Source organism: Benincasa hispida, chromosome 1, assembly GCF_027475165.1.
Source record: "Benincasa hispida cultivar pf3 chromosome 1, pf3_genome.v1.1, whole genome shotgun sequence".
In the NCBI taxonomy this organism is placed as follows: domain Eukaryota; kingdom Viridiplantae; phylum Streptophyta; class Magnoliopsida; order Cucurbitales; family Cucurbitaceae; genus Benincasa; species Benincasa hispida.
Genome location: NC_143478.1, coordinates 44,270,172 through 44,283,493, shown reverse-complemented (window position 1 = coordinate 44,283,493; position 13,322 = coordinate 44,270,172). Strand labels below are relative to the sequence as shown.

Here is a 13,322-nt window from a genome sequence, read left to right as displayed (position 1 = left end):
CAGAGAAGCCACGAGCAGTAATGTCATCTGATTCTAGCAGTGCTTTGATTGGGGTTACAGTGGTTAGATCAAATAGCTCCAAAGGTTATCCCAATAACCAACGATCAAATTTAAGAGATGTTGTTTGCTATTACTATTGTAAACCTGGCCATATGAAACGTGAATGTAGAAGATTGTTGAATAAGGTTTAGAGGGTGCCACTTGCACATGTGCTTCTACTCCTGATAATCTTGACAAGTCACTTACGATTTCTACAGAGGAGTTTGCTAAGTTCCAACAGTATCAAGAGTCATTTACGACATCATCTTCTACTCCCATTACTGCCATTGCAGAGACAGGTAATATCTCTAAATGTCTTCTTTCCTCTACTTTGAAATGGATCATTGACTTTGGCGTTACAGGCCATATGGCAGGTAATCCAAGTTTATTCTCTAAACTTTGTACATTTACCTCTTCACCTAATGTCACTATAGCCAATGGAACCTCCACTCCTGTTTTAGGGTCGGGAACCGTCTATCTTACTGAATCAATTTCTTTGTCATTTGTTTTAAATTTACCACATTTCTCTTTTAATTTGATTTTGGTTTGTAAACTCACTTGTGATCTTCATTGTTGTATCTCCTTTTTTTTTGCTATTGCTTATTTCAAGATCTTATGATGAAATAGACCATCGGTAAAGGGCGTGAATTTGGAGGCCTTTACATCTTTGAACCACGAATACCTACACCTATCGCATGCTCTAGCGTGTCGTCTCCCTTTGAAGAACATTGTCGTTTGGGTCATCCGTCTATCTCTGTGTTGAAGAGTTTTCGTCCCCAGCTTCAACATTTGTCTTCTTTAGATTGTGAGTCATGTCAGTTTGCTAAATTTCATTGTTTGAGTTTGTATCCTCAAGTCAATAAACGAGCTAGTGCTCCGTTTGAATTAGTCAATTTTGATATTTGGGATCCATGTCCTATTGAGTCCAAGGGAGGGTTTTGGTATTTTGGTGATATTTAAAGTTACTTTCTCATTTTCGTAATTTTCATGCTGAAATTCGAACTCAGTTTAGTGGTGCTCTTAAAATCTTACGGAGTGATAATGCTAAAGAATATTTCTCTCACGCACTCAATTTTTATTTAGATGCCTATGACATTCTTCATCAATCTTCTTGCGTCGATACTCCATCTCAAAATGGGGTTGCAGAACGAAAGAATCGTCATCTTCTTGAGATAGCTAGAGCCGTGATGTTTCAGGTGCATGTTCCAAAATCCTTTTGGGTTGATGCTGTTTCCACAATTTGTTTCTTAGTAAATCGCATGCCTTATTCCATTTTTAAGGGTGAGATACCTTTTCGTACTTTATGCCCCAAACAACATTTGTTTCCCATTCCATCCAAAATATTTGGTTGTACCTACTTTGTTCTGGATATTCGACCTCAACATACCAAGCTGGATCCAAAGTCCTTAAAATGGATTTTCCTTGGTTATTCCTGTGTTCAAAAGGGGTATCAGTGTTATTGTCCTAGTCTAAATGAATATCTTGTCTCTCTTGATGTCACATTTTTTGAACATTCCTCGTTCTTTTCCTCACCTTATTTCTCTTCGAATAAGAGTCAGGGGAAGCATAAGGAGTTAAAGGACGATTTCCTTGTTTATACTATTGTTTTCCTTTCTGATCCTCTTCGTGATTCATCTCTACTTGTGACTACCTCTATTCTTCCAACCCATCGTTAAGGTCTATAATTGACGATGGCCTCCTTTAGTTCCATTCCCTGTACCAGAGGCATCTTTGTCTCATTCAGTTTCATGCCTTGAACCAAAGTCTTCTTCGTCATTGGGTTTGGAAACGAGTGATGATCTTCCTAACGTAAGTGCGCTCATCCTATTTCCTCTTTTGTATACCATTTATCGTCTTCTACACCATTCATTGCATCCTTAGAGTTTGTATTCGTCTCTAAAATTGCTCATGAAGCTTGTCTCATCTTGGTTGGTGTGCCGCAATGATGAAGGAGATGACTGCCTTAAATGACAATTGTACTTGGGATTTAGTTTCTCTCCTTGCAAGAAAGAAGGCTATTAGTTGCAAATGGGTGTTTCTAGTTAAAGTCAACCCTGAAGGTTTTGTCGCTCGGTTAAAAGCACACCTTGTAGCGAAAGGCCACGCACAAACTTATGGTATTGACTATGTTGATACTTTTTCTCCAGTAGCACAAATGGCATCTGTGAAGTTGTTTATTTCATTAGCTTCAATCAATCATTGGCCTTTACATCAGCTTGATATTAAAAATGCATTTCTTCATGGTGATTTTCAAGAAAAGGTGTATATGGAGCAACCACTAGGGTTTGTTGCTCAGGTGGAGAATGGAGAGGTGTGTCGTCTTCGTAAATCCTTGTATGGATTAAAGTAGAGTCCATAGGCTTCTCGTTTGGTAAATTTAGTCAGGTGATTGAAAGCTTTGGAATGCGGAAGAGCATGTTAGATCATTCGGTCTTTTTTAAGAGATCTGAGCATAGTGTCATCTTGTTAATCGTATATGTCGATGATATTGTGATTGTTGGTGATGATGTTTTAGGTATGGTCCTTAAAGATATTTCTTCAGAGTCAATTCCATACAAAAGATTTGGACATGTTGAAATATTTCTTAGGAATTGAGGTAATAAGAAGTAAGAAAAGAATACTATTATCAACAGAGAAAATATGCACTTGATTTGTTGACTGAAACAGGAAAGCTAGGGGTTAAGCCATGTAGTATCCAAATGATACCCAACTTACGACTCACAAAAGATGGAGAATTGCTAAAAGATTCTAAAAGACATAGAAGGTTAATGGAAAAACTTAATTATCTTACAGTGACTCGACCCGACAGTGAGTATTGAGAGTCAGTATATGTCATGCCTTACAGTTGATCATTGGGCTGCATTGGAACAGATTTTGTGTTATCTGAAGACTGCTCTCAGGTGTGGTTTATTATACAAGGATTATGGTCATACTAATATTGAATGTTTCTTAGACGTCGATTAGACAGGATCTAGAGAAGACAGAGGATCAACTTCAGGATATTGTATTTTTTGTTGGTGGTAATTTGATTTCTTGGAAGAGTAAAAAACAAAATGTGGTATCACGTTCAAGTGGGAATCAGAATATAGAACAATGACACAGTTTGTGTGTGCATTGATTTCGATATATCAACTTCTGGTTGAGTTGGGATTTGAAATCACCACACCGACAAAATCATGGTATGATAATCAAGCAACACTTCATATCGTGTCTAATCCAATATTCCATGAAAGGACTAAACATATTGAAGTTGATTACCATTTTGTACGTGAAAAAATTCAACAAGGTTTGGTATCTACAGGATATGTGAAGATTGGAGAACAATTAGGAGATATCTTCACGAAAGCATTGAATGGAACATGTAAAGATTATCTATATAACAAGTTGAGCATGATTAACATATATGCTGGGGGAGTATTATAGTTCTAATATTAGAAATTTTTATTATTGTAAATATCTTTGTTATATTTTCCTTCTATGGCCTTTTCTATGCTTTCCTTCTTTGGTCATTCTTGTACACTTGTACATAATCATATCTTTAGTGAATGGAATAAAGAATTATAATTCTCTCAAACCTAAGAGTTCTACACTCCACTCCCAGACTTTTGCCTTTTTCATCGTTCGCACAATTTTCTTCTGATGAATTTGTTGCTTCTTCAACCTTGTGACTGTTGTTGCTTTCTCTCTCCTGCCGTGTTCTCTTTTCTACCAGTATGTTTCTTCCTCGTCTCCCCCCTGTTTTCTTCTTCCTCATTCGGCTTCCCTCTCCATTTGAAGCACTATCACCTCCAGGCCCCCTGTACAAAAGACTTTTTTCGGGTTCGAGACAACAGCAACCTTAGAACAACTCTCGGTTATGGTTTCACTTACAAACTCGACGGTTGTCATCCCATTTTTGCCCTTCTCTCAGATTTTTTTTGCTACATCACTCCTCGGGCTTCTTCTTCTGCCATTTTGCAATTGCAATCTGCAACCCACTTTTGTAGTTGTTCGCATGACCATGGAATTTCTCCTTGTTCTACCATCACGCGTTTGCGATCAGCATTCCATTTTAGTAGTCGTTCCCATGACCAACGTGCTTCGCTTCGTCTTCCATAGCCACAAGAAACCCTTTTCCCATAATAAAATGGCTCTGATACCAATTTGTTAGGTACTTAAGCACCTTGGAGAACCACACCCTAAAAACCAACTATTGAGGTGGGAGAGCCAAGCCATTTAAATACCACATTGGTCGTCCTATTCTAACCAATGTGGGACAAAGGTAGCTCATACTACCTTGATTCCTAACATAACTCCAGCCAGCTACCCTGTTATGACTTTCACAACTGAAGTGTTTGATAGGTTGCCAAATGCCATTTTATTTAAAAGGTGATTTCATTGTTAAAATACTTTCTCGATATTGAAAAAAGATCCCAAACACACTATTAATTTGGATTTAGTCGAATCAGTATCGAGAGACTTTTATTCAATTTAACGATTGGTTGTAGTTTCAAAATCTAGAGGCACAGGGACATTAAAAATCCCACGTGTATCCTAGTTATATGTTTGTAGGGTCAGCTGGAAGTTCCCTGCTCAAATCCAATGATCAATCGGGTATGAGAGCTCTATTTCAGGGCTCATATTGTATTACTCTGATTGTTACTCCAGCTACGTGATCTATAAATAGGACCGGTTACTCTAATTGTAACTCCTGTCATCTAATCTGTAAATAGGACCGATAGGACCACTGGAGAGCAAAGATCAATTAGTTTAATGTCCTCTTTGTATAAGATTATTTCCAAAGTGTTGGCAGAAAGATGGAAGAAAGTGCTTCCCCGATCATCGACAATTCCTAGGCTGCCTTTGTTGAATGAAGGCAGATCTTGGATGTGGTGCTAGTGGCCTCAGGAACAGTGGGAGATTGTTCCTCCTGTGGAAATAAAGGCGTCCTCCTTAAATTATATTATGAAGAGGTTTATGATAAGGTTGATTGGTCCTACTTGACCTAAATCCTTGAGAAGAATGGCTTGGAAGCAAGTGGAGAAAGTGGATGAAGGGCTGTCTTTCCTCGGTGAATTTCTCCATTATCCCAAATGCGAGACCATGAGGGAAAATTGTATTTGCTACTAAGGGGGTGGGACAGGGGAATCTCCCGTCCGCTTTTCTCTTCACGCTAATGGACGATTCTTTTAATAAACTGGTTTATTATTTTCGTGACATAAGAGTTTTGAAGGGGATTATGGTGGGAAGGTAGGGGTGATCGTGGAAAATTTTTAAAGGGGATTATGGTGGGAAAGATAGGGGTGATGGTTATGACACGCCTCTACAATTTGCTGACAGCACTATTATTTTCTACTGAGCAAAGAAGAAGATGGACATTTGATGACTCATCATCACTCTCTTTCTCCAAAGTTCAGTTAATATTTGCCAAAACCTCCTTAGGCATAAATGTATAGAATCAACGGTTAGCAGGTTTTGGTTTTTTATGTCAACTTGTAATAAACTTCTATTCAATTCTGTTTCTTGTTGGGAAATTTTGTGCATATGATTGTCTTTTTAAATAGCTTGCATAGATAAGTTACAAAATTTACAATAAATGAAAGCCCAAAAAGTCGAGAGAATGCTTGGATAATTTATTCTGGTGTGGATGGCATTGTGGAATAAGAAGCCTTCGTATTTTAATGCATGTATTTAATCTATTCGAAGAGAGAGAAAGAAATTTAATAAGAACTGAGGAAAGTCAAACATAAATTATAAAAAGGAAGTTAGGAAGAATACTGCGCCGAAGACACATTATGTATTTTTAAAATTGTTTTTTATACATTTCCACTGTGTTTTCTTCCCTTTATAACAATGTTCTTTTCTGTTAATCAGGAAGCTTATATGCGTATACAATTTCCTGAAGTTTCCTCGGTGGGCTTTTTTTCCGGTAAGCAGCTTCTAATATACTTGCAAGTGCCACCCTGCCTCGTGCATACACACGAATGTTCATTTTATTCTTGGTTATTTGTAGGACATTTTCATTCAAGGCTCTGTGTTGGATGATCTTGTCCAGAGTGGTGGCTTATGGGCTTCATGTTCTGCTCAAGTAAGAAACCAAGCAGTACTACAAATTAATTATATGGACATGTCTATGCTGGGAACCTAACCCTCGTTTATTTTTCTTATTAGATCCTAGCAATGTGGTCTCTAATTATTGTGTTACAGTAAGTCAATACCAAGAGAGTCAAGAACTGCAGTTTTCTCATACATCCATGGTGCTTACGATTCAAGAAAACTCAGCTCTGGATAGGTATATTGTTTTTACTTTTAACCTTTTTTCTTATTATTGAGAAATTGATTTTGCAGGGTTGAACTTCCAAAACCACTTTGTGTATCCTTCCTTTCCTGCAGAAGGCCTGTAGCTTCAGTTTTGGCTAGTTGCCTACAAGGAAGAACTAGAACTCTCTCTAGGAAAAACTCCAAGTGTCCTATGTTTGCCACGAACTACCAAACTTCCGCATTTTTTTTGGTAGAGCTTAAAGGGGACGGGGCTACTTTTACTAATTTATTAGAAGTATTGTACAGTCGGAAATTCAAAACTATGAAGCCTTTAAATGTATAGGCTTTAGTTTTGGGGATTGGGAACGGTTTTCATTGTCCATCTAATTACATTTTACTTCTACTAACCCTTACAAAACTTACTTTTCTATCACGAAAGGATAGGTCTACCAATCACTTGATCAAAGTGGAATCTTTGTCTCTTAGGATTTCTTTTGATGAAAGATTTAGGGGAAGAGTCAAAATTGAGAAAAGAGGGAGAATTGTGGTTCTATTTCTGTTCCACACAACTGGTTTCAGTTTTCTAGAGTGAGGACTGTCTATAGTGTCTGTTAGATAACTTTAAACGTAACCTGTTCTTTAGACGAACAAGGTATAACAATTATATATTTTTAGTGGGTTACATATTATTGTTGGAGAAATCCTTGTCACATAGTTGTTGAAATTTGCTTAATAGATTTTGACTGGAGCGAACATTTAGTATTTTCTAAGGTGGCCAAATGAAGATATGAAGAGATTTTATGATCCTTGTTAGAAAATTTCCAAGAAAATGAAACGAGTAATGATCAAAGATACAAACTCCACGAGGGAATGCGAAAAGAACCGAACAGAATACAAAAAACCATTACAAAGACCCACTAGAGAACATATTACAAAGTTGAGTCGAGACCCTTTAATCAAATCAGACGTTGCTAGGAAGGAAGGATCAAAATTATCCTGTGATTGAACCTTGTGGCCCCAAATTTGCACATGAAGATTAAGAAAATTTTGTTCCTTCTTTTTTTTTGGATAATGATACTGAGGATTGAGAAGAGGTTAATAAGATTATTGATGATAAGAGTAAGGCTTGGAAAGACGATCAGATTAAACAAGGGGAATATGGCTAAAAGTCTGAAGACTTGGTGGTCAGTATAATTATGAAGAAATCTGTGAGATACGGAGAATAGAAAAGTAATGGAGCAGAAAAATTGGAAGGTTTATTAAAGGAAATCTGAAAAGTCTTTCCATTTAATGATTTCAAGTGGGAAAAGACTAATGTTCTCACTAAGACTCTGTTTCGCACTGGTTGGAACAAAATTCGGGAACCTCTGAAGAACATGACTGATGAGGACAGAATGCTGAATCCAGTTCATGTTGATATGGTATTTCATAAATCCGAGAGGGTAAAAATTAATAAGAATAGGTGCAATATAGGCCTTCTTACAAATACGGGTAGAGAATAACAATAAAAAAAAAAAAGAAAAACATTAACGAGGACCATTTATACAAATCTTTCTAAATAACAGAGATTCAACAAAATTAATGACATGTCCAAGTGCTTTTTTTTTTTTTTGGTTAAGAAGTTTTGTAAGTATCGAGGATGGGTTAGAAGTAAGGAGTTACAGTTCATAATTGGGAATTATCGGAAAAATGGTTATGGCACTTTCCCCATGAATCCCCTATCCAGTGTTCTAAGATTATCATGAGCAAGTACTTTGATTGGAAGTTGGGTAGGGTTCAAGGCAGAATAAGAAATCTGTTAAAGAAAATTTCTATTTAGCTCCCGTCTTTTTCTTATTTGATTAAGTAGATTATCTCACCTTTATCACTTCTCTTTTATGAAAGTCTGTCACATTGCAGATATGCTTTTGCATCCTGGGAGCTTTCCCTTTCTTTCGTTTGGGTTCTGCTGTCTAATCCGATAGAGAGACGATAGAGGTTTTGACACTCCTTTCTTTACTAGGAGAGGTCGAGCTTAGATGGGGAAAAAGGATGTTTGTATTTGAAGTCTCAGCTTCTTTGAAAGCTTTTATTGTAGATCGCTGTTTCATTATTTGCTGGATTCCTCTCCTCTTAGGGAGTTGGTTTTCTCGCTCCTTTGGAAGGTGTAGTCCAGCCAGTTTCTTATCCAACAAAATAAATAATGGCAAATATCTCAAAACTTTGGAGGTTGTATCAATTTAAACTCTATACTAACGATTGTATCAATTTAAACCTTGAACTTTAGGGGTTGTATCAATTTAAACCCTGAATTTTCATAAGTCTATCAATTATTAGTTTAAGTAAGGGAAAATACTCCAGAACTTTGGAGGTTGTATCAATTTAAATCCTAAACTAACGATGGTATCAATTTGAAATTTGAACATTAGGAGTTGTATCAATTTAAACTCTGAACTTTCGTAAGTCTATCAATCTAAACCTTGAACTTTCATAAATGTATCAATTTATACCTTCCTTCAGATTTAGTTTGAAAAATATCATGCTAAACATTTATTTTTTTCTCAATTAAACTTATAAATTGTTATAAGTGAATCAATTTAGAATATTTATTAGGAATATATTTGAAAATCGATGCATAAATTTTTATACTTGTGTTGATTTCTACAAATGTCGATTCACCAAAACTGACGACTATAATTTGAATGGACAATTTTCAAATAAATCTTAATTTAGAGTCTAAATTTATTCACTTATGTAAATTTAGAGATTTAATTGATAAAGTTACAAGCCTCACACAATGTTTATCCAAATAAAACATAATAGAGGGTTTGAATTGATGCACTTCTGAAAGTTCAAGGTTTAAATTGATACAATTATTAGTTTAGGGTATAAATTGATACAACCTGAAAAGTTCTAGGTTTAAATTGATACAACTCCCAGATCTTGGATATTAGTTGTGAGCAAGACAAATCTCGAGTAAATGCCAAATCTTGGGTATTAATTGCGAGCAGGAAAGGCTTGATAGGTGGGTGAGAGAGGTTGGCTGTGAGGTCGGGACATTTCCCTCTTGTTATCTTGGTCTCCGAGAACTTGTATAGAGAAGGATTTCTTGTGGCGCAGCGGTTCTTCCATACCACCTTAGTTGCCTGGCGTTGCTATTGGCATAACAACCAATACACCATAGGTTGGCCCAACCCAGTCCTCTTGTACTAGGGTTGGCTCCTCGCAGTTCTCCCCCTTTGGGGGGTAATCCGAGGGCTTTGTCTTTTTGGGATCCCATCTCTGAGAAGATTTGTAAAAGGCTAGCCTCTTGGAAGAAAGGTTATTTCTCCAAGGTTGGTAGACTTACTCTGATAATATTTGTGCTGAGTGGTATCCCTATTTATTATCTTTCCCAGTTCGGTCTGTAAAAATATTGAGAAAGACATGAGAGACTTTCTGTGGGAAGGAGCGGGTGAAGGTAAGGGTTTTCATCTGGTTAGCTAGGAGGGTGTGGGGTACTCTATGAACCAAGGTGGGCTGGAGATTGGTAATTTAAGACTTCAGAACTTTCTGTTGGCTAAGTGACTTGGGGGTTTTGCCCTTGAGCCTAAACTTGTGCCATAGAATCATTGGTAGTGAGCACAGTACTCATCCTTTTGTTTCGGTGGAAAATGGGGTTAGAGGCACACATCGAAATCCTTGGAAAGATATCGTGATTGAGCTCCCCTCGTTTTCCCTTTTGGTTCATTACATCGTGGGGGATGGCTAGGTGCGTATTTTTGGGAAGACCAATAGGTTAGGAATAGCCCCCTTTGTCGTGGGTTCCCTCATCTTTATCATTTGTCTTCCTTTAAGAATTGTTTGGTCTTTGACTTTCTGGAATGTTTGGGGAGGCGCTGTCTCATTTTCTTTCGGTTTCTATTGTCATTTATCCAATAAGGAGACCACAGAGGTTGCTTCTTTTCTTTTGTTGTTGGGTGAGTGCAACTTCAAGGAGGGGAGAAGGGATGTTCAGATTTGGAAGCATAATCCTCTGTCGGAAAGTTGAGGAAAACCTAGATCACCTTCTTTGGGACTGTCAATTTGCAAGGTTCGTGTGGATTTGCTTTTTATAGGAGTTTGACGTTCAGATGGCTGGTTAGAGGGATATTTGTACGATGATCGGAGAGTTCATCCTTCAACCGCCTTTCGAAGAGAGGCCGTTGTGGTTTGCTGGGGTGTGTGCTATGTTGTGGGACGTTTGGGGGAAGAGGAACAACAGGGTGTTTAGAGGTTTGAAAAAGGACCTTAGTGAGATTTGGTCCTCAGTGAGGTTTCCTATGTCACTTTGGACTTCGATTTCGAAGCTTTTTTTTTGTTATTATTCAATATGTAACATCATGCTTAGTTGGAAACTCTTTCTTTAGGGGTTGCTTTTGAGGGCTTTTTTTTGTATGCCCTTGTATTCTTTCATTTTTTCTCAATGAAAGTTCTTATTGAAAAAAAAAAAAAAAGAAAAAAATGATACAACTCCATATTATAAATTGATATTTACGCAATAAATAAATATCTCTATTGTAATACTTTTCTCTCTCTTTTCCTCTTTGTTTTTCTCATTGTGGTTTACTTGTAAAGCTTATAGGGACTTTTATCTGTTTATTTCCATATTATTTTCGTTATTTTGCTGCTACTGGTGGTTTAGAGCATGTTTTGTACAGCTGTCTATCAGAATGAATGTTCTTGTTGCTCAGCTTCCTTGGAAGGGGTGGATCTAATTTGCAATTTTTGCTCCAATATAAGTTCCCCATCTCACTGACTTTATTTGCAACAGGATTATCTAATATTGTTGTTTGTCATTGAGATTTGTGGTTTATGGCATAGGACCATACTTGGGAATATGCTTTTATGGAGTTTCTGAAGATGGAAGTCTTTCAACAGTATAAAGCCGCCCCTTTTCTGTGTTTGCCTTGCCCTTGCATCCATGCGCTGCAAGACAAGTTTGGGGCCAAGGAACGAGCATGCTAGCTGTTGGTTCATCTGTTTTGTCGCATCATTGATTCAACTAGCAAAAGGAATATCATATATTTCCGACCTGCTATCATGAAAGATACAACACAACAGAGGCCTTCACTGTTGCAAGATGAATGTCATAATTGCATGGAACCTTCATACTCAACATTCTAGTTTGAAACTATATATATATATATATATCATTTAAAACTCAATTCCCATTCAGGAATGTAGCTTGCATTCCCTTTGATTCTAGTTGCAACTTTGGCCTAATATTAGCCTCTCTTCTCCTCTTTTCTTTTTCTTTTTCATTTTTTTTCTCCAAATACAGTTGGCCTTACCTTTTGATGAGCACATTTCTTTCTCCTTCAGTGATATAACTTTCAGATTTTTTTACTGTCAGTCTGTATAGTAAATTTCCTTTTAAAAAAAAATAATCACCTTTCTGTGTTCAAATTTGGAGGGCTCAGGGTTGAAATGTGTAGACCGTTTAGACATGTAACTTTAAGGTTGAATTCTAAAAGTTGATCTGTTTTTTTTTAACGGTCATATTTTTTTCCCCATTTCTTTGAAGGTGAAGAAACAATCAAACCATATGATAAACTAATAACATAAATGAATGCTATCAGAAGAAAAACAACACAAGCAATGGACAACAATGTTGCTTCAAATTTCTCTCAAATTCTAAACTCGAACAATTAAAATAGATTTATACCCTTATTGGTTAAGTGGGTAGAATAGTACTGCTTTCCCCGTTGTGCTTAGCCAATCTTTTTTTAGTTTGATAATGATGAAGTTAATTTTATAGCACATTTAGATCTCAACCTCGAATAACTATCATAGGTGTGTATAGAGCAATCCTAAGAGTTACTTGACGAGTAAAACAATATTGTAAGGTTAGATGATTGACAAGTCGAAAATTGATGAATTGAGCTTAAGACAAAAAGGTTAAGTAATGGCAATGGAAGTGGGGTTATTTAGATAAGAAAGTGACAATGCTGATGAAAGAGAATCTAGGATATGTAATGAGACAAAAAGAGGCATTTAATAGTGAATTTTTAGAGCGAAAGTTTTTGATTTAATGATAAGAGAAGTAGCAAAAAGAATGATATAAATAGTAAGCAAAAGAAAAAGAAATGAAGAAAGTAGTAGTTAGTGGGAGGAAAGGCAATGGACCAAAAAAAAACTCCTCTTTTTCATCACAAAAATTGATGGTTGTGATGAGTCCCACAAAATTGGGACCCTCCCACTCCTATAATTGGAACCCCCCAAAGTCTACCTTCACTTTCATTACAATGTTGATAACTTCCAATCACATGTGCACATGCCTTTGATCTCTCTCTCATCCACTCCTTCTTACTCATACAACTCAAAGAAAACTACTTGACACTTCCATCATATCTTTTGCCCTTCCTCATCTTCTTTCACCCCATATCTTTTCAAGGACAATGATTAGACATAAGGAGAATATTATTTGTATTACTCTTTTTTTTTTTTTTTTTTCTTCTAACGGTCGAGAATGTATTCTTCTCGTCTGCTAGAGAATGTGGTTGCGTTGAAATCCTGTCATAGATGATTCGCTAAAGATAACGTTTACTTAAAGTGGTAGTATTATATTGTCGAGTAAATGTTCTTTTGTGATAGGTAATGTTGGTTTGTCTGTTTACTTTAAATAATTTTTTCATAGAAGCTTATGTATGTGTGAAGATGTTGTTTCGAGACGTTCTTCAATTTGTGATGTTTATATAGCTAATGTGGTGCTTTTACCACATTCCTAATAGTAGGGTAGATTAGGTTTTTTTTATTTTTAAGTAGACATCCTAGAAATTTTGTGGACAAATTGATATCTGTTTTATCATTTTCATTTCAAAATCATTTTGCCAATAAAATACTATCATTTCATTTCTCATTTAATTAATTTTAGTTATTTTTTGTGAAACTACTTGTATTACCATGCTGTATAAGTAGTTACCATTATTTAGTTGCATCAATATTTTTTCATTATTTTATTTACTTGATCCCACTTTAATATCAAATTATAGTACTTCAAAAAATATTGACAATACTGTAAAGTTCATATTTCAATACTACTA

At 36.3% G+C, this 13,322-nt stretch overlaps 1 protein-coding gene across 2 annotated transcripts in view; it reads left to right on the top strand.

Annotated features, from left to right (window-relative positions):
* LOC120081240 (uncharacterized) overlaps positions 1–11,583 on the top strand; it is a 33,023-nt gene extending 21,440 nt beyond the window's left edge. For both annotated transcript variants that reach the window (XM_039035957.2, XM_090307676.1), the window contains 4 exons: positions 5,893–5,947; positions 6,032–6,106; positions 6,190–6,310; positions 11,101–11,583. In XM_039035957.2, coding sequence (XP_038891885.1) covers positions 5,893–5,921 — 29 coding nt within the window. In that variant the 3' untranslated portion in view covers positions 5,922–5,947; positions 6,032–6,106; positions 6,190–6,310; positions 11,101–11,583. The remainder of the gene's footprint in view (positions 1–5,892; positions 5,948–6,031; positions 6,107–6,189; positions 6,311–11,100) is intronic.
* The last annotated feature ends 1,739 nt before the right edge of the window (positions 11,584–13,322 follow it).